This window comes from Daphnia magna, linkage group LG3 (assembly GCF_020631705.1).
Source record: "Daphnia magna isolate NIES linkage group LG3, ASM2063170v1.1, whole genome shotgun sequence".
NCBI lineage: Eukaryota > Metazoa > Arthropoda > Branchiopoda > Diplostraca > Daphniidae > Daphnia > Daphnia magna.
In genome coordinates, this window is record NC_059184.1 from 9,933,033 (window position 1) to 9,956,710 (window position 23,678).

At 38.1% G+C, this 23,678-nt stretch overlaps 4 protein-coding genes and 1 pseudogene across 8 annotated transcripts; 4 read left to right on the forward strand and 1 right to left on the reverse strand.

Annotated features, from left to right (window-relative positions):
- The first annotated feature begins 2,050 nt into the window (after nucleotides 1–2,050).
- Nucleotides 2,051–3,388, forward strand: LOC116918628 (annotated as a pseudogene).
- Nucleotides 3,389–5,926: 2,538 nt separating this feature from the next.
- On the forward strand, nucleotides 5,927–7,734 carry LOC116928718 (uncharacterized protein C01G6.5-like). 2 transcript variants are annotated; one of them, XM_045170671.1, is made up of 5 exons: nucleotides 5,927–6,354; nucleotides 6,534–6,617; nucleotides 6,674–7,030; nucleotides 7,088–7,406; nucleotides 7,475–7,734. In XM_045170671.1, exons 2-5 carry the CDS (start codon nucleotides 6,598–6,600, stop codon nucleotides 7,589–7,591), a joined length of 813 nt encoding a protein of 270 aa, XP_045026606.1. In that variant the 5' UTR covers nucleotides 5,927–6,354; nucleotides 6,534–6,597; the 3' UTR covers nucleotides 7,592–7,734. The 2 variants fall into 2 exon arrangements, with proteins under 2 accessions (XP_045026606.1, XP_045026607.1); XM_045170672.1 differs by lacking the exon at nucleotides 6,534–6,617 and having other exon boundaries at nucleotides 5,929–6,480.
- Nucleotides 7,735–11,626: 3,892 nt separating this feature from the next.
- Nucleotides 11,627–13,009, forward strand: LOC116918802 (protein-S-isoprenylcysteine O-methyltransferase). Its single transcript, XM_045171469.1, has 4 exons — nucleotides 11,627–12,093; nucleotides 12,160–12,251; nucleotides 12,368–12,537; nucleotides 12,601–13,009. Exons 1-4 carry the CDS (start codon nucleotides 11,875–11,877, stop codon nucleotides 12,996–12,998), a joined length of 879 nt encoding a protein of 292 aa, XP_045027404.1. The 5' UTR covers nucleotides 11,627–11,874; the 3' UTR covers nucleotides 12,999–13,009.
- Nucleotides 13,010–13,521: 512 nt separating this feature from the next.
- On the reverse strand, nucleotides 13,522–16,785 carry LOC116918801 (pre-mRNA-splicing factor CWC22 homolog). Of its 4 annotated transcripts, none has more exons than XM_045171466.1 (10): nucleotides 16,630–16,785; nucleotides 16,336–16,513; nucleotides 15,784–16,273; nucleotides 15,597–15,725; nucleotides 15,151–15,496; nucleotides 14,779–14,934; nucleotides 14,497–14,711; nucleotides 14,154–14,434; nucleotides 13,988–14,089; nucleotides 13,522–13,924 (listed from the first exon to the last, which is right to left on the reverse strand). In XM_045171466.1, exons 2-10 carry the CDS (start codon nucleotides 16,494–16,496, stop codon nucleotides 13,582–13,584), a joined length of 2,223 nt encoding a protein of 740 aa, XP_045027401.1. In that variant the 5' UTR covers nucleotides 16,497–16,513; nucleotides 16,630–16,785; the 3' UTR covers nucleotides 13,522–13,581. The 4 variants fall into 4 exon arrangements, with proteins under 4 accessions (XP_045027401.1, XP_045027402.1, XP_045027403.1 ...); XM_045171467.1 differs by having other exon boundaries at nucleotides 16,595–16,785; XM_045171468.1 differs by having other exon boundaries at nucleotides 16,591–16,785.
- A 162-nt stretch (nucleotides 16,786–16,947) lies between these two features.
- Nucleotides 16,948–18,174, forward strand: LOC123470743. Its single transcript, XM_045171470.1, has 2 exons — nucleotides 16,948–17,488; nucleotides 17,556–18,174. Exons 1-2 carry the CDS (start codon nucleotides 17,401–17,403, stop codon nucleotides 17,825–17,827), a joined length of 360 nt encoding a protein of 119 aa, XP_045027405.1. The 5' UTR covers nucleotides 16,948–17,400; the 3' UTR covers nucleotides 17,828–18,174.
- Nucleotides 18,175–23,678: the final 5,504 nt, after the last annotated feature.

A 23,678-nucleotide genomic window follows, 5' to 3' on the forward strand; every position in this document is an offset into this window, starting at 1 on the left:
TAATTCTTCAGTGCTACAAACAATAAGTGAAAAATAATTTTTTTTTGCGGAAAAAAGAAATCGGTCGTACTCGTGTAAATTAGTCTGACTGTCTGAGGAAAACCGATTATCTTGTCAACTGGCAGGCAAAGTATCTCCAGGTCAAGAATTCGTTCCCCTGAAGAAAATTTCAAGATTAATTTTTTTAGCAAATACGAATGTAAAAGGAAAAAAAAACAAAAAAAAACACAAATTTGCGCTTCCAAAACAATACTATTAAAATATTGCGACAGAATCTAGATTGGGACATTAAAAAAAAGTAATTAGAAAAAAAATAAACAAAAAAAAAAGTACCGGTTAGGTTGATCAATAATAAAATAATAATATAAAAATAATAAAAGGCCCGCGATGGCTAAAATAAGTAAAATAGTTCTAGTGCCAAAACGCTACGGTGGGTTAGGTTAGGTTAGGATCGCACATTTCGTCGTTGCCTTTGCCACTAGATGGTACCACACTAATGACTGATTGTAGTTGAGCAGTTTTCACGGCTGACGTCATTGTTCTTAAAATGCTAATAAAACAAATGACAAACGACAGCCACCTACCATATTTGTAAACAAACAGTCAAACAAAAAATAAAAATTATAAAATGAACACAAACACCAACAGATTTGAAATTCTTCTCAGACACGTAGTTTAATACGGCGAATCGAATAAGAAATAAATGAAACGAAAAATTCCCCAGTTTACACGCGATAATTCCCCCAAATTGACAACCAATCAAAACCCGGCTGGAACCCCTGGGGAGACAATAAACATTTTGGGGCCCATAACCACGGGATAGCCTTCAATCTTTCCCAAGGAAAATCTCTCAGGGAAATTTAGTGGTTTAAGCAGAGAGCTTTGCTTCGAAGCAATCAAAGGAAGCTCAATAATTTTTAAGAAAAGAGTTTCATTTCCACAATAAAGAATCGATGGAACTTTGGACAAGCTTTACGGAAAAACGTATTAAAACGTTTGATCTTGCCAAAAGCACTAGAAAATTCAAGCTTGAAGAATCATTTAAGGCCCAACCTTGACTAGAGGGGGAAAAAAATTTTGAAATTAGCTAGAAATACAATTCATTGGTGAACGACTCCAAAAGATCAATGAGAAACATTGAACCGAAACTAAAACCTAAAAAAAACAAAACAAACAAAACAATGCGAAAAAACGAAACGAAACAAAATCAATGAGAACAAACAAAGCCAAACAAAGCACAAAAAAAACAAAACAAAAACAAACTAAACTAAACTAAAAAAAAGATATATATAAAAAAAAAAAAAAAAAAAAAAAAAATAATAATAATAATAATAATAATAATAATAATAATAATAATAATAATAATAATAATACCATGATAGATAGTTAACAAAAGAAACCAATGGAGCCCAATCTAAAAGTAAAAGTATAACTGGTGCGCTGTTTTCGAGGACACCCTACTAACGCTGCATAAACTGCCGAGATTCCGTATCGGCCATGATATAGGATGCGCCCGATAAACGCGGAAGAAACTTGCAATAAAATTATAGTTGATACGCTAACTCTAAGTTCGTCTACCGTCTTCCCCATCTCCTTGCTCTATATCACCCTTGCTCATTCTGCCTTTACCCAACTTCCACCCCGTAAAATTTTTGCCGTACACATATATCGGGGAAACGCCCCAGGCAACAATATGATGCGCCCTCTATGATATTTTCACCCCTTTTACTCGTACACCCATATAGCACTCCCCTTGTATTGCGTTTTCTCACTCCTACAGTGAACGAAAAACCAACCTGCCATATTTCCATAATAACCCTGCGTGACACGACTGTCACGTAGACTGTTCCCCACCCCTTCATACCATAGAATTCTTCCAATAAAAACAGATAAGACTCCAACAGCCATACGATTAAATAGGCTGCATTATCAGCCATCCGTATACTATAACCCACCCAACCCCACTCCTTACCCCTCTGCATGCTCCCGCAATAGCGAATCACTTTTCTTCTTGTAACCCCCCCGATAAACGAACTCCCCCCAATTTATGATGTCGGGAATAAAGCCGGATACAAACAGCGTATGCAAACGTACGTTGCGGCAGTCCATTTCGCCATCTCTCACTTCTCCCTTCATCTTCATCTTACTCACTTTCCCCCATTGCCCCTCCTTCCCTGCGACAACGCCATGTTTCCCCCTGTAACTTCCCTTATCCAAACATCAACCCCTAATACTAATAATCCCATGTAAGATAGGATGTTTAAGATATAGATAGATAAAAATATTCAGCCACTCAGTGGCATAGCAACCTATACGGCCCCATATGCTCTGTTTACCCCATTGTTTTCCATGTATATGTCCAACCCAACCCTATAAGTATTATGCCGACCCGCGGTACTCCTACTACTCTCCTCGACAAACGCATTCCAGATCACGACATGCGACTGCAACAAGCCAACCAGAGTCGGACTCCTCCAATTTTCCGATGGCTCCTGCGAACCTGCCACACGCACTTTGAATACAAAAGTCGACTATCGAGTCATGACCGACAAAAAGGCAGCTTTTAATTTCCCGGGATACATCTGAGGTCGATGGAAATCAATTAAGCATATCACGATCAATTTCGTAGGACAAGTTATTACCGTTCCGAAACGCATCACCATGGAAACGACGGCAGTAGAGTGTGATATAATGAAACATTCGAGGCGATGCAACGAGAGCCCAATGATGACATCAGAAAACAAATGGATATTTAACCAAGAGCCGGAGGACGTAGGATATTGTAAGAACCACTACTGTGGGTACAGTCAACTGTATGTTAGAAGAAGTCGTCCTTTCCCGAATTGATGAAGGAGACATGATAAACACGCCACTAGGCAAAGCCAATGTATCCCATGGATCCTTATCCCATAACCATGTAACATTATTTTTGATCGACACCTACGGAAAACCAACTGATATCGCAATCCGACAATTAGAGAAAGGCGTGGTATTCTGGTACGAATCTTCAACGAATGGGACTTGGATCCTCCAAGACGACTCCAAACAGTTGGACTTTCACGTACGGTTGACGCCATGCTGCCAAACCGTGAAATACGACAAAAAAATTGACAGTTGGACCGTGATCGGAGACAACCATTGGTCTTCATTAAACATCAACATCCGACAAAACGCAAGAATCCAGTATTTGGAGGACGCCGCCATCCGTCATGAAAATGAACTTATCCGCGTCATCCAGAGAATGCAGTGCGACCAACGACGTGCTAAACACGCACAAGCCGTGTCAACTGCCCAATACAATGTATGGCTGGCAGCCGCACAGCTAGGTCTTCGGCAATGCATCAAACTGATCGCTTTCGGAAACATCGTCTCAGCCCTAGAATTGTAAGCTATTAATATTTTAACTTACTTTTTCATTGTCGTTTCTTGGAAAATATATTTCAGTAGCACAAAAAATTGGGGAACAATTCTTTAGGAACTGAATTGTGAAAAGTGTCTCTCTCTATTTTCTATAGAACAAAAGTTTTTATACGGGGTTCGTGAAGGTCGAACTACAAGAAAATTAAGTTGAAATGTTTGAAGGGTAAATTAGTCTGTAAGACGTCTAAGGAAGAAATTACATAGAAAAGAGGGGCGTATAGAAAATTAATGTTACGTAAGAATAAAGGGTAAGAATAAAAATAAGGAAAATAATAAAGAATAAATTGTTTTGGTTCTTTACAGAATGCACCCCTACAACAGCAAATTTCACGACGGATACAACCACTTTTGGACCTCAAACACGGTTCAACATTTTCACCATTGGCCGGTCCGGTTGGGAACTCACTGCTTTCACGCCATTCTACTGGGCTGGAGGTATCGTGAATTTTAACGACAAACCTCACGCCTATCGCAATAACACGTGGCAACCGGTTGAAGCATCGTCGTCATCCCACAGCGCAATTTGGCTGACGCTTTCCGATATCAAGACGTCAACTTCTTCGAATACCAACATCAAACCAATCCCGCTTATACGGAAGTCCTCATTATCCCGATGGATATAACGGCCGATATCACATCCTCCATGAACGAACACTCCCTGACTGTCCCCAATCAAATTACAGGGACATCGGCTATCGTCGTATCCGCCGCCGAGGTAGCAGGTCTCGGAACCTTTACCAATTGGTTCGAGAATTTTAAAGTCTACTCATTCATCATCCTGCTCTTCGCTATCTTCCTGCTGATCGCTCTTGCTTGTTACGCCCTCGGATTTTGTGGTTTGATATGGAAATGTTGTTGTAAGCCCCCAAGTCCTCCCCCTACAGTAGTTTACCAGCCGAGAAGCAGCCGACCCACAGGTCCCTGAATTTTCCTTTGGATTGCGGGACGCAATCTAGTATGACGGGGAGCGATGTAACGAAACGCCAAGCGAAGCCCCTTCTTGCCCCTTTTTTTTTGCTTAATTAGACTAGGACCTTATTTCTTAAACTCTCCTTAACTTGATACCCAACAACTTGACCTGGTTATTAGACTTTCTAGAAAATATAACAAGCAGAGAGAAAAACTTTCGGCACGCCCGTTATAAATAGAAACTTTTACGATTTGTCAAAAGCCGCCCAAAACGGCCTTAACCTGCCGTGACTTAAAATAGTGTGGCAATGCGTTGTATTCACGATTAACAAGACTAAAGGCGCGTTTTGGCGTCTACCTGGTTGAGTTGAACTCAACCATAAGGTTGACACCAAAATGGATTCTAGATCAACTCGGTTGGTCGAAGTCGGACTAACCAAGTTTACATTTCAGTTGACACCAAAATGAAAGTTGAGCCGAAGTCACGCCCACCACTTCCTTATTCGGCGAAAACCACAATTTTCATAAAATGTGGCAGTGGTGTTGGTGTCCCCTCTCCCCTTCTCTCTATCTTAGGTTGTCTGCTATGTGCTGTCAATATTTATTAATTTTATAATTTATACGCTGTCGATTCTCGATTCAGTGTGCCCAACTGATTACTGCATCAGGTTTGAAAGTTTTGTTAATTCTTTTATTTTCTTGTTCCTAATTTTACCCCTTCTATTTTTTTCCGCCAGTCTTCAAGAAAAACGGTGGACAAGGGAAAATGAAAAAAAAAAAATAATAACGTCTGCTAGTTTTTTTTTAATTATTCGTGAACGCTTTGTTGCCATATAGACCAAGATCGGATGCTGAGTTGCCAAGGCTGAATTCCGACCTGCGGTATTTGTCCTCTCGGGCCCTATAGGAGGGAAATGAAAAATAATATATTTAATTAAGTTGTAGTTAGTTTTATTACAAAATCTTTTGGAATCGTGTACTATACCTCTGTGCTGATATAATACAAAAAATTTTATCTCCAAAAAAGCTGTTATTTTTCCAGGAAACTTTTTGAAAGGTACTTGTTTACATTTTTACAATGTACCGTAGCAGACGTTAAGTGATTGACTGTGACTAGTGACTGTAGTGTCAAACTGTTTTCGTTTTTTATGTCATGAGTAGTGTAGTTTGTGATGTCGGTAATGAGTTATTTGACACAATTAGTCTTTTTAAGTTATCTGATTATGCTAAAGGACTTATTCATAAGGAAACAGAAATTTACTTAGAAAAACGTCTGCTTCTTGTTCTACAGTTGTAATACGGGGAGGGGGGGGGGTGTTGTGGAAAGGTAAACAAGTACCTTTCAAAAAGTTTCCTGGAAAAATAACAGCTTTTTTGGAGATCAAATTTTTTGTATTATATCAGCACAGAGGTATAGTACACGATTCCAAAAGATTTTGTAATAAAACTAACTACAACTTAATTAAATATATTATTTTTCATTTCCCTCCTATAGGGCCCGAGAGGACAAATACCGCAGGTCGGAATTCAGCCTTGGCAACTCAGCATCCGATCTTGGTCTATAACAATTGTATTCGGCAAAGAAAAAGGGATTGGGTCGTCTGCTTCGGTTCTGGTTCTACCATGCTCTAGGACCATGGTAGAACTCGGCCATATGGACTGGCGGTTGAAGTTGAACCTCAACCAAGGGGGGAAATATCAGTTGTCGCCAAAACATTGGTTCAGTTCAATCAGGTTGACACAAAAATGCGGTTGATCGCAACTCAACCTCATTCCTGATCAACCAGGTAGACGCCAAAACGCGCCTTTGAGCCAAGGAGCGGACTTTTTCAGATAGGCAAAGCCCGTGACAACTAGTGACATTGTGTCAGATTCAAGAACTGATTTGTTGAAAAACAAACTCATATGACGTTCGACCCAGCTCATCGTAACATGGCTGGAGAAAGTGACCATTATGAAGAAATTCAAGAATCTATCGACTGGCCCCAAATTTCGCCTGGGTATTTTAACGAGGAGGGTGACCGGGTAAGCAAAATCCCACCCAGTTTGTCGAAAAAAGGGCTCTTAAAGTCCTTAGTGAGAGGGACTAAATACACTGGAGAGAGTGAGGCTAGCCGGAAGAGATACTCAGCTGAACTCTCTACTTTGTGGGTAAGCATGCAATTGAACTTTATCTTTAATGGTTTTGTGTTTTACAATTCTAGTTATCAACAACATTCAAAACAATAATGATGCCCACTCCCTGCTTTCACATCAAATCCAGTCCACATGCCTACCCGTTACCCAGAGTAAGACCCATTTCCCTCATCTCATTGCTTTAATTTTATTCTATTACTTTCTGCAGCCCAACTATCTTTGGAAAGCATTTGGAATCCAATCGATGGTCATTCTTAATGTACCTACCATCGGTCAAAACAATATACAATTCAACATGGTCGGTCCTCACATGGAAACCCTATTACAACATCATTTCTAGCTCTGCTGCAAGCTTTAAAGAGAACAGCCGTGAAAAACAGCATACACTACCAAGGATGGTGCCAATCTCTCCTCTTCAAATCAGCTCTAATCCGCAGTCTACATCACAAAATTGGCCCAAAAACAATGCAAAGGTCACTGCTATTCCGGGCGTGCCAAACAAGTACAAAGTCGCACTCACGAAAAAACAGCACACTCTTTTGAACCAACTGTCTCCACAAAAAAGGTATTTTCGTTACGTGTATTGATATATCATTCTCAAATTATTATTTTTTAAATTTAGACTTGAAGAGAGAGATAAATTGCTTTCTGAAGCAGTGAGTGTTTTTAAATCAAAACTCTTGGAAAATGAATCTCAAGATTTAGAGGGGCCTAACGGGCAAATACCTGATGGTTCCAGCGAAAATGCGAGCGCTGCAAAGGAAAATTCTAATGATGCAACAGTACCAGAAGGTGACCAGGTTCAGCCCACCAAGATTCCATTGGATCGCGCTTCTCGCCCTAAGAAGCCACCTGCTAAGCTTGATTCGTCAACAGCCGAAGTTAAATCGGGCAGCAAATACGTTGCAAAGGATCAATGTGGAAATTGCATCTATAAAAAGGTATAAAAAAGGTCAAGAAATAAAAAAAAGATATGAATAAACCTATCAATGTTGAATTTTTATTACAGCTTCCCAAATTAGAGAAATGGGTTCAGTGTGGCCACTGCAAGCAATGGTATCATTTTTACTGTGTCAAGCTAAAGGATAGCCAAGTTCCAAAGGTGTTCAAATGTTGTAACTGTTGAGCCTGTTACAATTGAAATCCTCCGATGATGCCAAAAACAAAGAAACTTGAATTAAATTTGAAATGTTGAAACTGTTGTTTTTTTATTTCCAATCCCTGTTTGGAATTTGTATTTTATTCAAGAATAAAACCGGTACAAAGACAGTCGACTTCCTGGGTAATGGTTGTCTTCTCTTTGAATCACAATCTTATAATCAGGTCTATAAACAGAACGACGTATCGTGTGTATGTGTTGGTAAGTTGATGTGTTTTTATTAGACTGCTATTTTATTTTTGGCCCTTGGCTCATGTTGCCACCCATAGACCAGCAATTTCACAGCGCAAGTCAAAATTTCAAAATGAAGATAAAATATTAACTAACACGAGCGTGTGTATAGAAAATCTTGCAAATTCCGTTTTTAAAAAATATGAATTTTTAAATGAAATTTATAAGTTATAACACACTCAGAAGCAGTTTGAAAGTGCCGCTCTTTCTTATTAACGCGGGAAAAAGGCTAATGTTGGCAAAAAAATGTACGACTTTGCACACTTGTTTTATCGTTATTCGTTTCAGGAAGAAATATGACTTTAGGTTCATCAGATGCCCTACTTATTTCTTAACGTTTTGGTGTGTTTAAAAAGGGCGAATGAGATAGTTTTAATGGCTTACGAGCCCCAACAATAGTAGAGGGTTCTCATAAAATGTGACGCCATCTTTATTTTATATCCAATCTTGTTTATTTGTTTTTAACTATGATGCTTTAGCATATGGATGTAAAATGTACACCATAATTTCCCTCATAAAGCAAAAAATCGAACAACTTTTTTTTTTCAAGTTTTCTCAACAGGGTCCAGTATGGAGCCATAGACTACGAAGTAAAGACGGCGATCGGCTCCATAAGCCCGAGAGGAATCGTCCGAAGCGATGCTTCTGCATGCCGGTAGGGGTCAGGCCGTACCGGTTAACAAGGCAATTAGTCGTTCCCCGTTTCCCTACTGATTACGTGCTTCACACACACGCATTTTCGGGTATATGGAATTCATATTGATTTTTCTACTTTATACCATGATTTTGAATAGCCCTTCCCCGTGTCCCTTGAATTTTTTCTCAATTTTACTTACAAGTTCGGGTGTAGAAAAAATTAATTTTATGTGACCCCCTTTTCCCTTGAATATATTTCGTTTTAAAGAAATCGTGAAACACTGGTTGTTGTTTTTTTCGATTTCAACAGAAGGTAGTAGGCGCGAGCTACAAACTACACTCATTTGATACAACTAATTTCGCCGTTTGTATCTGCCCTATATTAATATTTTAGTATATGAAATAAATAAAAAGACACAAAAATTTAAAAATATGTTCAAGATGTATGTATTATTCAGTGACTGACAACCTTTTAAACACTGACTTCTGATCACTCAAGAATCGAATTATCACATATATTTATCATTTATCGCCTAGCGAGATTCATAACAAAAATTAATTAAATACCTTTTGTTTTATTTTGAACACCACAGAACAACATAATCCTTGAAAAACCACAACGTAAACAATGTAAATGACGCCTACAAATTCACAACAGTGTTTCAAGATTTCATTTAAAAATCCAAATATTCATGAGAAACGATGGTCACATAAAACTTTTTTTTCTACACCCGAATTTGCAAGTAAAATTAAGCAAAAATTCAAGAGACACGTGGAAGGGCTATATAAAAGTATAGTATAAAATATAAAAATCAATATGAATTCCATATACCCGAAAATGCGTGTGTGTGAAGCACGTAATCAGTAGGGAAACGGGGAACGACTAATTGCCTTGTTAACCGGTACGGCCTGACCCCTACCGGCATGCAGAAGCATCGCCTGTGGAGGGTTATAGGGGAGTTCAGTCTTTACCTTGTAGTCTATGATGGAGCTAGATCGCAAAAACGGTGAAAAAAAAAGTGTTCGATTTTTCATTTATACACTTTTTTACTCAAATTTTACAGAAATCGATAGATCTCGACGAGTACTATCCATTTCTGAAATTTGTTTTAAATTTTACAGCTTTATTTTAGCCGTAGTTCATCTTTACAATTTTATGATTCATTCTGGGGGAGGGGATTTATTTATTGTATTGTATATTATGTATTGAACAACATTTTATTTTTTAAATATTCAAATATATTTCGATAGACCGAATTATGAGGGAAATTATGGTGTACATTTTACATCCATATGCTAAAGCATCATAGTTAAAAACAAATAAACAAGATTGGATATAAAATAAAGATGGCGTCACATTTTATGAGAACCCTCTACTATTGTTGGGGCTCGTAAGCCATTAAAACTATCTCATTCGCCCTTTTTAAACACACCAAAACGTTAAGAAATAAGTAGGGCATCTGATGAACCTAAAGTCATATTTCTTCCTGAAACGAATAACGATAAAACAAGTGTGCAAAGTCGTACATTTTTTTTCCAACATTAGCCTTTTTCCCGCGTTAATAAGATAGAGCGGCACTTTCAAATAGGGCTGTGGCCCGGGTCATGAAAACCCGGGTCAGATCCCGGGTCAAGGAAAAAAAAACCCGATAAAAGGCAACCCTTTAAGGAATTTTTTTTTTCGGGACGGTTTTCGGTACGATTCAAGGGGTTCTTGGGCTAACCGGAGATGTGGCGCCATCTAGTAGTAAGACAAAGAAGATTTTAACTCTTACGCTAAGTTACGAGTCAACAAAGCAGAATAGCTTAAAAACAGCAATCTACAGTAACGGTCAGGAATCGGGGTATCTCTCTGCGTACTTGGGAACTTAGGTCCTCCCACCAAGTCACCAACCCACCGGCGCCTCGGGACGTTTGTCTTAATATAGTGCTGCGACTGGTGACCAATTTCCAAAACAATTTTTCCACTTTCCACAATTTCTACACAAGTTTTACACAATTCTATGCCAAACAAAATCACATATAGTTTTGAACTGCTGGAGACTATGCTAAAATGCTATGCTTTCCTTCTTCAAGTTCTAGCTCATTGTAAAAGAATTTAAAAATATTGTGGATATTGGAAAAAATCGTTTTGAAAATTGGCCACCATTCGCAGAAAACGTCCAAATGTACCTAAATCCTGTCAATCAGGCGATGCTACTGGCAAAAAAAGAAGTTTTCCAAATATAAACGTTGCAATGATTGAGTCTGATGACGAGACTGAAAAGAAGAGAAGAAAAGTGCATTTGACCCGATAATTACGCGGGACATGACCCGACCCGGGTGGTTTTTTCTGACCCACGGGTCAAGCGGGACGGGACATTTTTTTTTTTGCATCGTCGACCTGGTTCAAAACCCTTTAAGGAAAAAAACCCGTTAATTTTCACCCTTTAAGAAAAAAACCGTCCCATTTGGTCCGGGCCACAGCCCTAGTTGCCAGGTAACGCGTCATCGCCATAGGAGGTATACGACTATACGAGTTTCCAGGCCTTAAGCATTAAGTAGGCCTTGCCCGGGCAGAACTACAACAGCCATGGACTACTCTATTGTTAAGGACGGGACTCTTTCCCTATCTTGCCTTGTTAAAGGGTGTCACTGTGGGCTATTTTCATGGAAAAATAAAAAATACACCATTAAATGCAGCTTTAAAAGGCAATTGTAACCATCTATTTTTTTCTTTATAAAACGAATCATTTTAGAAGATATTGTGATTTTAATTTTGGTAGGAGCGGGAATTGGGCGGGCCGCCGGTGCCATCTATCAACCAAAAATCGCAAGTTCTTGCTGATTGATAACTGAACTCGAAATTGTCGGGTGCCATCTATCAACTAAAATCGCATGATCTTGCTGATTGACAACTGAACTTGAAATTGTAGAAAGAAAACAAGCAATGAGTTAGGATTTTTGGCTCCCAGATGGCACCGGCGGCCCGCCCAATTTCCCGATTTTCTGATACAAAATAATTAATAACTCGTTAAGGGTTAATTTTCAATATAGGGACATTTGGTAAGTCAATAATTATTTTTTTAAACTGAATTTAATAGAAAATAAAAAAAAATTACATGGGTGGCATAGGAAATGTCGAAGAGTCCCGTCCTTAACAATAGAGTAGTCCATGCAACAGCTCGATACAACCCGTGTTGGAATAATTTCCTTTTGAATTATCTTTCTTATTCTTAATTTTTTAGTAATTAGGACTCCCATTTGTTAATTTTGTGGGTATAATTAGAAAAGTAAATTGAAAGCATTCTTCACAATGAAGCCAGTAATATCCATTTCTTGTTGAAGACGAATCATAATCAGCTGCTGTTAAAGATATTTATTGTATATCAAATATATAAATCATGCATTTGCATGGGAAAATAGGGTGCTTTAGTTTTGTGGTTGCTTTCCTTCTTAATCTCATCATTCTTGTTGCCACGTTTCATCTACATTCACCTGAACTTTCTCATCGTGAAGAAAAATCTACCATTGGATTTCATTATGCCACAGTCATTTCATTTGTCTTTTTAATAATCAGTTGTCTGTTATCACGAATTTGTTGTCAAGGACAAATTTATGAAGTATTTAAATTTAAAACACAACATGTTAAGGTAAACATCTTAATGAATTTAATTTGTTAATTGCAGATTGTTTGGAGATCCGTATTACTTGGATCATGCCAAGCATTTGGAATTACAGTTACATCTTATTGTAGTACAAACTACCTTTCACTAGGATGGTAAGTTCTGAAATGATGTTTCTGCTTCCGTTTCTTTTTTTTCTTTTAAATATTTTTGGTGCAATATTTTACGTCATTAGTTGGCATTTGAAATATATATACCTACTTTCTTACAGGTACATTTCAGTTATGTCTTTTTTCCACTTTTCTGAATTTGTTGTGACTTCAGTAATAAGACCCCAAAACCTGACATCTGAAAGCTTTTTGCTTAACCACAGTAAAGCATATGGTATAGCAGCCTTAGTTTCTTGGGTTGAATATTGGACTGAACTATGGCTTTTCCCAGGTAAGAAATAGATCTTGGTTGCCATGATTTATGATTTTAATACTAATTTTTAAAAATTGTAAGGTTTAAAGAAGAGTTACTGGATAAGCGGGATTGGTCTGTTTCTTTGTATTGGAGGAGAAATTGTAAGGAAAACTGCAATGTTGACCGCTTTCCATAATTTCGATCACCTAATCAGGACCCAGCGTGAAGAACATCACCAACTTGTCACTGGAGGCATTTACAGTCTGTGCCGTCATCCGAGTTATGTAGGATGGTTTTATTGGTCCATCGGTACACAAATTATGTTGTGTAATCCATTGTGTTCTGTTGCATATTTGATCGCATCATGGAAGTTTTTTAACGAACGTGTTTTTGAAGAAGAAGTGACTCTTCTCAATTTTTTTGGTAAGGAATATGTTGCGTATCAATCTAAAGTGCCTACTGGATTGCCATTTATTCACGGGTATAATATAAATTAAATCATCTGTTATTCGAAATTCTATTCGAAATTCTATTTCTTCTTTCAGTATTAGCTACATTGCGAATGTATACAAGATGTATTGTACTAGATATATTAATATATCATAATATATAAATTATTATTTTGTAAATAACATGATGTCCAAAAGTTATCTAAGAACTGATTATGGAAACAGTCCTTACCATGTGCAATTATACGAACCAGCAGCATAGAAACAGGATGGATGAAAACTGACATGAGAATTGTGTTTAGCATTGAAGTTGAACAATATTTTGGTATAGTATCTAATTGTTGGCTACGCTATAATAGTATCCCTTAAAGAGCGCAGCGCATCATATATAGACATGAAAAATGAACACTCAGTTTGGATTCCAAAAAGGGGAAAACCAGAATTCATACCTATCCAAATTTCTTCTGTGCTTAAAATACTATTCTCCTACCAGCCTAGTCAGTTGTTCCTACCAGAATATATAGTAACATTTTAAAATGTTAATTTTGAATTATATGTAAAAATTGATAACGAGAGGTAAAAGAAGTATATTTCCTTGCAACATGAACACAAAGCATTCATCACTTTCACCTTATCGGCGCAAACTACTTTTAGAATCTTTTTCTTTAAAGTGCCTGTGTCGGTTGCTCCTTATTCGATCAGGTTGATGGCGGTCGTGCGGCTGATCTTTGGCACGGTGTTTCTTCCTCGAACCTTTGTTTTTGCCATCTCCATTACTCGACGACGACGACGACGACGACGACGACGAAGTTGTTGATGATGACGATGATGATGACGAGGAGGAAGAAGATGAACTTGAATCAGAAGACTCCAACAATAACTGTGCGGCCGCAGCTGACAGCGTAGATACCGGTGCAGGAACTGTGACTGGCGGTGGTTTAGGGTGCGTTCGAAGATGTTCACGCAATTCGTCTCTACATGATACGCAAACATTTATTTGTGGCCCTAACTTTTTAAAATGTGTAAGCTTAACTTACGTCAAGCCTCCCAAGCCGATTGAAGTGAAGAAATTTATGGCGAATCGAGTGTTCCGAGGATCATCACGGGGAAAAATGCCTTCGAAATATGTTTGTAGAGTTCTAAAAATACAAATGTTGATTTAGGAACTGAGGCTCTAGGTATAAAATGAAATAATGCAATTACGGATCTTTGAGACGCAGGTTTAGTTTGCTCAAACCCATGTACTCGGACAATTCTTGAAATAAAATTTTTAGAAATATTCTAGAAGAACTTGTCGTATCTTCCTCGGTTAGCCGAATATTGGCCATGACTTGCCAACTAATGGCATCCGTGAAAAGTAAATGAGCAAACATTTTTGCAACATTGCGAAGCTTGTTGGTGTCTAACCGATGAATCGTGTCGTACGTATCATGGAAAATTTGTTCGAAAGGTGGGATATAGGCCTTATTAATCTGACAAAATCTCTTAAGAAACCAGAAAAACATTACAATCCAAAAACGTTTCTAACAAATTTATGTTGTAATACTTGTGCTAAAAGTCCAAAGAATTTCTCGTACGTCCTCTGTTGCGTGCAGCAATCCAAAATCATGTGGCATAATTCAGTTTCCTGTCCTGGCTTCATCTGCATTTTCATCATTTTATGAGCACACTCATTGTGGTCTAAACTGCTCTGGATAGTCAGATAAATCGTTCGACGAAGAGCTATCAAATTGGTTTCCGTTTCATCAACTATGTCACCCTCTGAACAGAAGACAGAAACAGAAAGGAAAACACCAAGTCTACTTAACAAGAATATTTGTTTCTTTACCTTTGGCTTCTTCCTCAGTCGCACTTTCTTCACTCGATTCTTCGTTATCTTCGTCAAAACCATCGATCTCGCCAGAATCTTCACCTATGATTTCGATTTTTACAGCTTGATACTTTTCTTCATTGGCTTCATACTCTGGATCATGCTTGAAAACATCTAAAAAAGAAATTAAACATAGTGTGAAAACAAAACAGCAATGAACTATTTAAAAACTAAGCTACAACAGTAGATGTAACATTGGAGTTACAAGACTAATGAAAACTGATGTGAAGGATAACAGAATTTGCCAGAATAACTGACAGTGACGCATAGCAATTAGTTAACAATAGAGTATTTTACTATTTGGAATCAGCCATTAATTGATCATATTACTTAACATATCCTGTGGATCAAGCTTTTCTTCTTCAATTGACATCAGATGAGTGAACTGATCTTCTTCTTCCACAAGGTCCAAATCCGTCACAATGGCGGGATTGTCCTTGAAACCGTCTTTTCGTACTTGAAACATGACTTCGATCATGTACTTCACGCGTTTGTCTAATTCCGCTTCGTGTAAAACATGCCGAAGGCGGTCAAATACGGCTGTTAGTCCTCGAGGAGAAACTTCACCCAGCTTTTGACCACATTCTTTTAAAAATCCAACTGCTACTTCAACTGAATCATCTGTTGCATTTTCCAACAAGAGAGTCAAAATTTCTAGAGCCAAGAGTTCATGTGCCTAGAATAACAAACAAAATATGTGTGGGATCAAAGAAAGGAAAGAACAAAAAGAAAAAAAAAATATCAAAGAAAAAAAAACTCTAACAAGAAGGTATTACCACTTGTTGGTTCACTAGATGAGCTATAAATCTTGTGGAACTCATACATATGTGTTTATCGTTACGACGAAAGCCACGTCGAAATTGAAGAATGAGTCTAGTTAGTAGCAGTTCACCTATGTTTGGAAACTAAAACATTGAACACTTAGAATTTATTAGCTCTGAGATGGACTCCATAAAACTGTACCTTCGAGTTGATCACTGCAGCAAGGGCAGCATACACATGTGTAAAAGTTGGTGATGCTGCTTGAGCTTGAATAATAGACCTAGTTAGCAGGCCACGGCCCCTTACTATGTTTTCTTTAAACAAAGATGTAATAATCAAAGGGATATTTGACACATTAACTTTGTTGATCAACCCATGAATGGACTTTTTTAGAGCTTCCCAAGATAAACGCTGGAAAGCTAAGCTGGATTTGTCAGTTATCTGTGCTTGCATCATTCTTAATCTGGCAGGAGGAATGTAGGCTCCTCCAGTTCGTGTCATAATTGGATCCACCTCTTTCCCTTTTTTTTGCTCTTTCACACCTTCTTCATTCATGGAATTTGCATCAAGATTTTTTTGGTGATCTACCCTTTTTTTTGAATGATGATCTGGTTCTCTCAAAATGTTGCTGCGGTGAGATTTGGTCCCTTCATCTCCCCAATATCGTGATCCAATCTCATAACGGTCTCTCCTAATATAATTTAATAAAGATGTTTAGTAACTGATTACTAGAAAGACATTTTGCACATTCACCTTTCTCGGCTTCTATATTCCTCGTCTGAGCTGTACCGTCGTTTCCGAGTGTTATCGAACTTGTGGGATGGACTTTTTTCTTCGTTTTTCTTCCCCGGGTCATCCTCAACTTCTTCTGAGAAATTTACAGGTAAGCCAACAGCTTTGACAACGCTCTCCATTTGAACGAAAATCGTGCCTAGTTGCAGGAAAATCGAAATTACACTCAAACACAAATAGAAGCTTAATTAATGTTAAAGCAGAGATCGTCGTAACATGCTTCAAGTTGAAATCCAAGAAAATATTTGCGCTTGCCAGATTTGCCCCTTGGAATGAATCGTTATTAAATGTCGCCTTCGTAATGCTCGTTTGCGCAGTTGCCAAATGTCATAATTTTTTTTTCGGTGCGGTTCTTTCAGAGCAGAGCATGAGCAGAGTAGGGACAGAGTTATATGTCGATTTCGGATGGCTGCACTTTTCTGCCAACACAGTCTTCACCAGTGAACTGATACTGATCCGATTCCGTGTCGTTAAAAAACGGATTTTTTGAGGGCCGTAGAACGGATTGGTTTCCGTTCTCTAACGCTAGAGTCGCATGAAGGCAATAACGTTATGCCTACCCTCTAGCGCCTCTAGCTGATTCATAATCGGATTCGTTTCAGTTAACCGATTTTTGACAAAGCAGCGCGTTGTTCAAATCAGTGAGCGGACCCGTTTCCGTTCACAGATCCGTTTCAGTTTATTATCAACTTGTTTTTATAATAAGAAGCCGAAACCTTTCCATTATTTGAACGGATTCGTTTCCGTTTCCATAGCACGTTTTTAGTAAACAAACTGTTTGCTTATTAGAATATTAACCGATTTTAATTGTGTTATTGAAAAACAAAACAACAAAATGTCGTCGAACAAGAAAAGTGATCTATTGAAGGATTTAAAAAAGAATTATATATTCAAAAGCAAAGAGATTTCAAGAGGGAAATAAGAAAAAACCAAAAGGAAAGAAAAAGTTTTCCCAAAGTTAAACGACAACTTAGTTCATCAATTCCCCCAGATCTCAACAGAAATGAATCAGCCAAAAGAAAAAGAATGAAAAGAACCTCTAAAGACTGTTCCACTGAAAACGAAAATTCCCTGACAATTGATAGAGAAGATATTGAAGCAGCCAACAACTTAGGTAATTTCAAGTCCGATAGTATTCCTGTCTTGTATAAACATCTAAATATTTCCTTGATTACTTACAGATTCACCTATTCCGAGTCAGCTAGAACAATATCTGAATCAAATTCAAAGTGACTTCAATATTGATGCTGACGGGAGTGTACCTCTAGGAGAAGAAGTGAAGAAACATGAGAGACGTATGGGCCAAATTGCTGTTGATTGGGATGTGCACTGGGATGAAGTTGTCAATGGCCTTATTGCAAGCTACGCAACTATTCCATCACTGTGCTGGATTTGTAAAAAGTCCCTTGCAGCTTGTTACACTCGCTGTCTCTGTTGTGTCAAGACATATTGACATATTGACACAAATTTCAAGAGGGAAAATTGTCTTAATGAACTTGGAACTTAATCGCATTCAAGAGAAAGTTGCCAGAGCGGTCTCACTCTTCAAGATATACATTCACGGGAGCTTCAACTGTAACTCCGATTGTGATACTGACCGTGACTCAGACCGTGATTGTGATCAAGACTCCGACAGTGAATCTCATCAAGACTTCAACAGTGACTCTCACCAAGACTCCGACTCAGATTCTGATCGTGATGTCTCTGAACCTGACCCCATCACTGTATTGACTCTGTAGACGTTTTCATGTGTTTGTGATGTGGGACTATATCATTAATAAACTTTTGTCCGGTAACCAGCAAAATGTATCTTTTCTTTAATTAACATGGAATTCAATTAAATCCAATTCCGTCTATCTATGCGACTTAACGAAACTTGTTAAACCGAGATAAAATTACGGCTATCGCTGTTGACGACGATTGTTTTTTACTTCATTTTTGGTTTCCTCGTGAAAAATTGAATAAGGATCATTAGTTCCATTATTTCTTACGGAAGCAAGCATAGCGAGATAAGCCTATAGGGTTGAAAAATGGATCGGTGAAAATTACACGTGCATGCGTTGAAAATTTATTGTTTCTGAATTCAGATTCGGATTCAGTGTAAAAAATTGAGTACATCTAATGGTTTCATAAATTTGGCGGGAGTTTGCCGTTTGTGACGACGAAAAAAATCTCGAAAAAAGTCGCCTAGATAAGGAAAGAGAATTGGGTCGTTTGGTTTCTATGAAAAATTTTGTCAAAAACGAATAACTCCCCCCCGCTAACACCAAAAACAATGAAATTAATGCTGAATATTCAACTTTTTACGCTGAATTCAAAAATGAATTCAAAAACAATCACTTTTCTTTCTATATCCGTGTAATTCACGCCCGAACGCTTTTTCACGCTGGCGCATATTACTCAATGCTAACTACCTTCGATAACAATAAAATTAATAGCATTTATTCAACTTTTTACGCTGAATTCAAATATGATTTCAAAAACAATCACTTTTCTATCTATATCCGTGTAATTCACGCCGAACGCTTTTTCACGCTGGCGCATATTACTCAATGCTAACTACCTTCGATAACAATAAAATTAATAGCATTTATTCAACTTTTTACGCTGAATTCAAATATGATTTCAAAAACAATCACTTTTCTATCTATATCCGTGTAATTCACGCCGAACGCTTTTTCACGCTGGCGCATATTACTCAATGCAAATTACCTTCGATAACATTAAAATTAATAGCATTTATTTAACTTTTTACGCTGAATTTATATCTGAATTAAAAAACAATCCGTTATAAAGGCATGTACGTGTAATTCACGCCAAACACTTTATCACGCAAACGCATATTATACTATACAAACTACCTTCGATAATATTAAAATTTATAGTCTGTATTCAACTTTGTACGCTGAATCCGAATATGAATTGAAAAACAATCACTTTTCTGTCTATGCCCGTATGATTCACGCGAACGCTTTTTCACGCGAACGCTTTTTCACGCGCACAGGCCTAATGCTATGCAGCCTACCGCTTTATTCTTTTTCAGATTATTATTATTCCATTTTCAGACTTAAAGAGGAGGGGGGCTGAGCTTACACACCCAAACTTTAAGCTAACTGTTCGATTACTTATCTTTGATAAAATCAATTAAATAGTATACCATTTTCGTGATTCTCAGATCACAAAGATTACGCTGATGCCCACGGAAATGTTAGAAATAAGGTTTTGTTTCCCGAATATGTAAAAATTAATCAACCAATCGCCGTCGAGCACGATGGCGGGAATTATTTAGCGTTTTTATTATTTAGCGCTTCTTATTATAAAAACAAGTTGATAATAAACTGAAACGGATCTGTGAACGGAAACGGGTCCGCTCACTGATTTGAACAACGCGCTGCTTTGTCAAAAATCGGTTAACTGAAACGAATCCGATTATGAATCAGCTAGAGGCGCTAGAGGGTAGGCATAACGTTATTGCCTTCATGCGACTCTAGCGTTAGAGAACGGAAACCAATCCGTTCTACGGCCCTCAAAAAATCCGTTTTTTAACGACACGGAATCGGATCAGTATCAGTTCACTGGTGAAGACTGTGTTGTTTCTGCACTGGTGCAATTGCCCCGAGAAAAAGTTGTTCGAGTGGTAATCTTAGTGCAATCCACTTTTTCGGTGCATCGAATTTGTACGTTCCAGTGGCACTCCGGCACCGCCCGAGGTCACTCGAAAACTGCACTTTCTTGCCCGACCTTTTTAGTCAGTGCAAGCGGTGCAGTGCAATTTCTAGCAGACGAATTTAGAGAGTGTGTTGTTTAGTGATAGGAGCCTTTTTTTCTTTCGTCTGCTACTTCCTCCAGCCGGCGTAAAAAGTGAAAAAAGTGTTCGAGTGTAACCTCCATTTTCTGACAACCCGGTGGAGTGCATGACGTCACATGACCCTTCTCGCTCCGAGCCAGTGTGCACTGGCTACTGCACCGAGTGCAGCCATCCGAAATCGACAATAGAATACTGGTGTAGCCACGCTTATGGCGGGCCCTCCCATTGCCTTTTTGGCCTGAAAGTCTTTCTGTCCCATAACGAAAGCGCCACAGCGGCTGTGATGTAAACTTGTGATGTATTACGTTTTCGCTATGTTTTCGCTCATTTTCGTCGTCTGTACTTCAGAAAGTAAACAAAAAGTGGCTTAATTAATTAGTGTGAAAAAATGTATGTATAAACATATGGGTTGTTATAACAATAACAACCCTTAAAACTCAATTCATAGGTGGCAGTTACGGTTATGGGACACTTAAATCGATATCTTGCCTCATTTTCTCACAATCGATACGCGAAATTGGCAACAACTTTTGGGAAAAAATCCGAGAGAGGGAGTTAACATGGCCGTGGGTACACCAGTATTCTATTACTCTGGTAGGGATAAGCCCCGATTAGCCATAATCGGGTTAACCGCCCCACCCCGCCCCGGGAAAAGGCAATCGGGGCTGAATCGGGGTTCCATTTCGTCAGCCAGGGCAGGGCGGGGCAAAATTCGAGGTTAACCCGCTGGCACCGACGCCATTTGAAAAAATGGCGCTTGAATTTAAACTACAAATTTGTGTCGGGTTTTTATCTGGGCAACCGGGGCGAATTCCGCGATTTTCATCATAATAATCGATTTCGACTCGATCGATTATGTTTTTACGTCGATCGATTGATTGCAATCGGGGTTGCAGCCCCGATTAGGCACCCCGATACTCATAAATTTAAATATAGTAGGAGCCCAGTCTGGATGAGTTTCTTCGTATACATCATCACATGGTTTACCTTCAATGAACAATATATACCATGTAATTACTTGTAACTAGAAGAGAATGATAAATAAGGAAATGTAAGCTACTTACCTCCATGAAAATGGTAAGAACAGATCCTTGGTTTAATTAAGTCATGTGAACACTTTTGCTTTGCATTATTAAGCCAAGCAAGTCTTCTTTTTAACTTTTGATCATTCAGTTCTTTTGAAAATCTAACACTGGTTGATGGCAAACAGAAGAACTTAACATGTCTAGCACTTAATTTCCTACTATTATTCTTGCAACCGTGAATAAAGCAAATAGTCATCTTGACAGATGAGAATGGCGGCCGACTAATTTGAAACTGAGACTAGCCGACGAGCTTATGTAAACAACCCCGGAAAAAAATTAAATTAAAATATATACCATAGTTTTTCAGGAATAAAAAAAAACAAGGTACTAGCTAGAATGATGACTTATCAGAAAAAAAAATAATAAATAGAAAAGACTAGTTATTTCTCACTTAATGATTTAATTTAAAAAGGGTCTCCATAAGAAGCCTGTGTTAATTTTAGGCTGCCTTAAGCCACGTTCAGACTACAGCCTTTTTGAGCGTTTTACGTACTACGTATAACGTTTTTACGCTCCGAGTTAAGTATCGTTCAGACTACAGCTCTTTTCTACGTATAACGTATAACGTATAACGTTAAAAGTTTACGTTTGTACTTCGTAAATTTCGCTGCGTTTTTTACGGAGCCATATTTACGTAAATGTGTTCGTAGACTGTTCAGACTACACTGCCAAATTTACGTAGAGTAGGCTAGATTCTGCGGAGATTCTAGCGTCTGCTGTAGATTTTTGTACCTGTTGTAGCTCTTTGTTATATTTATTGATAAAAGTTCTGAGGACGAAACGTTCTTCTTCTGACCAATTTCTTGAAGACCTAAAATAGAATAAGCAATAAACCAAAATAGTTGCAAAAGATTTCATGAAATAATATTTACTTTTTGATTTTCTTTATCGGTGATTTTTTGGGGGGCGACTTGAATTTGTTAGGGGAATTCTTTTTGGCAACTTTAGTAGGCCCAATATTTATTTTTAAAATAAAAATTTAAAAAATTAATTATTAAATTTACAATTCTACACCTGACATATCCCAGAATGAATATACAGGAGAGAAAACCTGAAAAAACAAAAGAATGTAGACAAGCGTAATAGATTTTGGCTACGTAGTGCGTAGAACGTCCCAAAAACTTATGTAAAAATGAGATCAATCTCATTTTTACGTACGCTCAGTTTTGACTTCGTTTTGACTACGTTTTGAGTTTACGTATTACGTACTACGTAGAGCGTTGTGTCTGAACAGTCTTCCGTTCCCAGCTACGTAACTCGGAGCGTAAAAACGTTATACGTAGTACGTAAAACGCTCAAAAAGGCTGTAGTCTGAACGTGGCTTAACGTTATACGTTATACGTTATACGTAGAAAAGAGTTGTAGTCTGAACGATACTTTACCACAATCGAGATTTTCGACCATTTTGAAAACTGACAACTCAGCATCCGTTCGTGGTCTATACGTGCGTAAAAAATACTAGCTAATCAAAAATAGTTTTAATTAGGGAAAAAGATAGACAATATAAAGGACAATAACATACTTAAAATTGAGCAACTTTCTTTAGCTTACAAGATACGAATAGGGGTTAAAACTACGAATTTTCAAGTACCGGAATGTTTAAAACCTTTGGAAATTATTTAAAATTCCAAGTTCGAACAAAAATAAACACATTTAATCCCAAAATGATCGCCTTGTCAAGGGCTTTCAAAAAATGTAAAATCAAGATAAAATGTTACTAATTAGGACCATGGGAAAACTTTATAATTTTTTCTTTCGCCGTTGATTACACATGCGTGTGTACAAATTATGATGATTCTGACTGCATATTTCGATTCTTTTACACCATGCCTAGACTCTGCTACAGGTAGGGCTGTGGCCCGGGTCATGAAAACCTGGGTCAGATCCCGGGTCAAGGAAAAAAAACCGATAAAAGGCTACCCTTTAAGAAACTTTTTTTTCGGGACGGGTTTTGGGACGGTTCAAGGGGTTCTTGGGCTAACCCAAGATGTGGCGCCATCTAGTAGTAAGACAAAGAAGCTTTTAACTCTTACGCTAAGTTACGAGTCAACAAAGCAGAATAGCTTAAAAACATAGCAATCTTAGGGCTGTGGCCCGGACCAAATGGGACGGTTTTTTTAAGGGGTTAAAATTAACGGGTTTTTTTCCTTAAAGGGTTTTGAACCGGGTCAACCATGCAAAAAAAATGTCCCGTCCCGCTTGACCCGTGGGTCAGAAAAAACAACCCGAGTCGGGTCATGTCCCGCGAAATTATCGGGTCAAATGCACTTTTCTTCTCTTCTTTTCAGTCTCGTCATCAGACTCAACCATTACAACGTTTATATTTGGAAAACTTCTTTTTTTGCCAGCAGCATCGCCTGATTGACAGGATTTAGGTACATTTGGACGTTTTCTGCGAATGGTGGCCAATT

Bases quoted from the DNA above. Each gene is read 5' to 3' on its own strand.
- LOC116928718 (XM_045170671.1), top strand. From the start codon at position 6,598: ATGCCTACCCGTTACCCAGA. The intron at 6,618-6,673 runs GTAAGACCCATT...TACTTTCTGCAG, and splicing joins ATGCCTACCCGTTACCCAGA to CCCAACTATCTTTGGAAAGC. The intron at 7,407-7,474 runs GTATAAAAAAGG...TTTTTATTACAG, and splicing joins GAAATTGCATCTATAAAAAG to CTTCCCAAATTAGAGAAATG.
- LOC116918802 (XM_045171469.1), top strand. From the start codon at position 11,875: ATGCATTTGCATGGGAAAATAGGGTGCTTTAGTTTTGTGGTTGCTTTC. The intron at 12,252-12,367 runs GTAAGTTCTGAA...ACTTTCTTACAG, and splicing joins AACTACCTTTCACTAGGATG to GTACATTTCAGTTATGTCTT. The intron at 12,538-12,600 runs GTAAGAAATAGA...AAAAATTGTAAG, and splicing joins TGAACTATGGCTTTTCCCAG to GTTTAAAGAAGAGTTACTGG.
- LOC116918801 (XM_045171466.1), bottom strand. From the start codon at position 16,496: ATGGAGAGCGTTGTCAAAGCTGTTGGCTTACCTGTAAATTTCTCAGAA. The intron at 15,726-15,783 runs GTACAGTTTTAT...TCAATGTTTTAG, and splicing joins CTGCAGTGATCAACTCGAAG to TTTCCAAACATAGGTGAACT. The intron at 14,935-15,150 runs GTAATATGATCA...TTTCTTTTTTAG, and splicing joins TGATCCACAGGATATGTTAA to ATGTTTTCAAGCATGATCCA.
- LOC123470743 (XM_045171470.1), top strand. From the start codon at position 17,401: ATGAAAAGAACCTCTAAAGACTGTTCCACTGAAAACGAAAATTCCCTG. The intron at 17,489-17,555 runs GTAATTTCAAGT...GATTACTTACAG, and splicing joins TGAAGCAGCCAACAACTTAG to ATTCACCTATTCCGAGTCAG.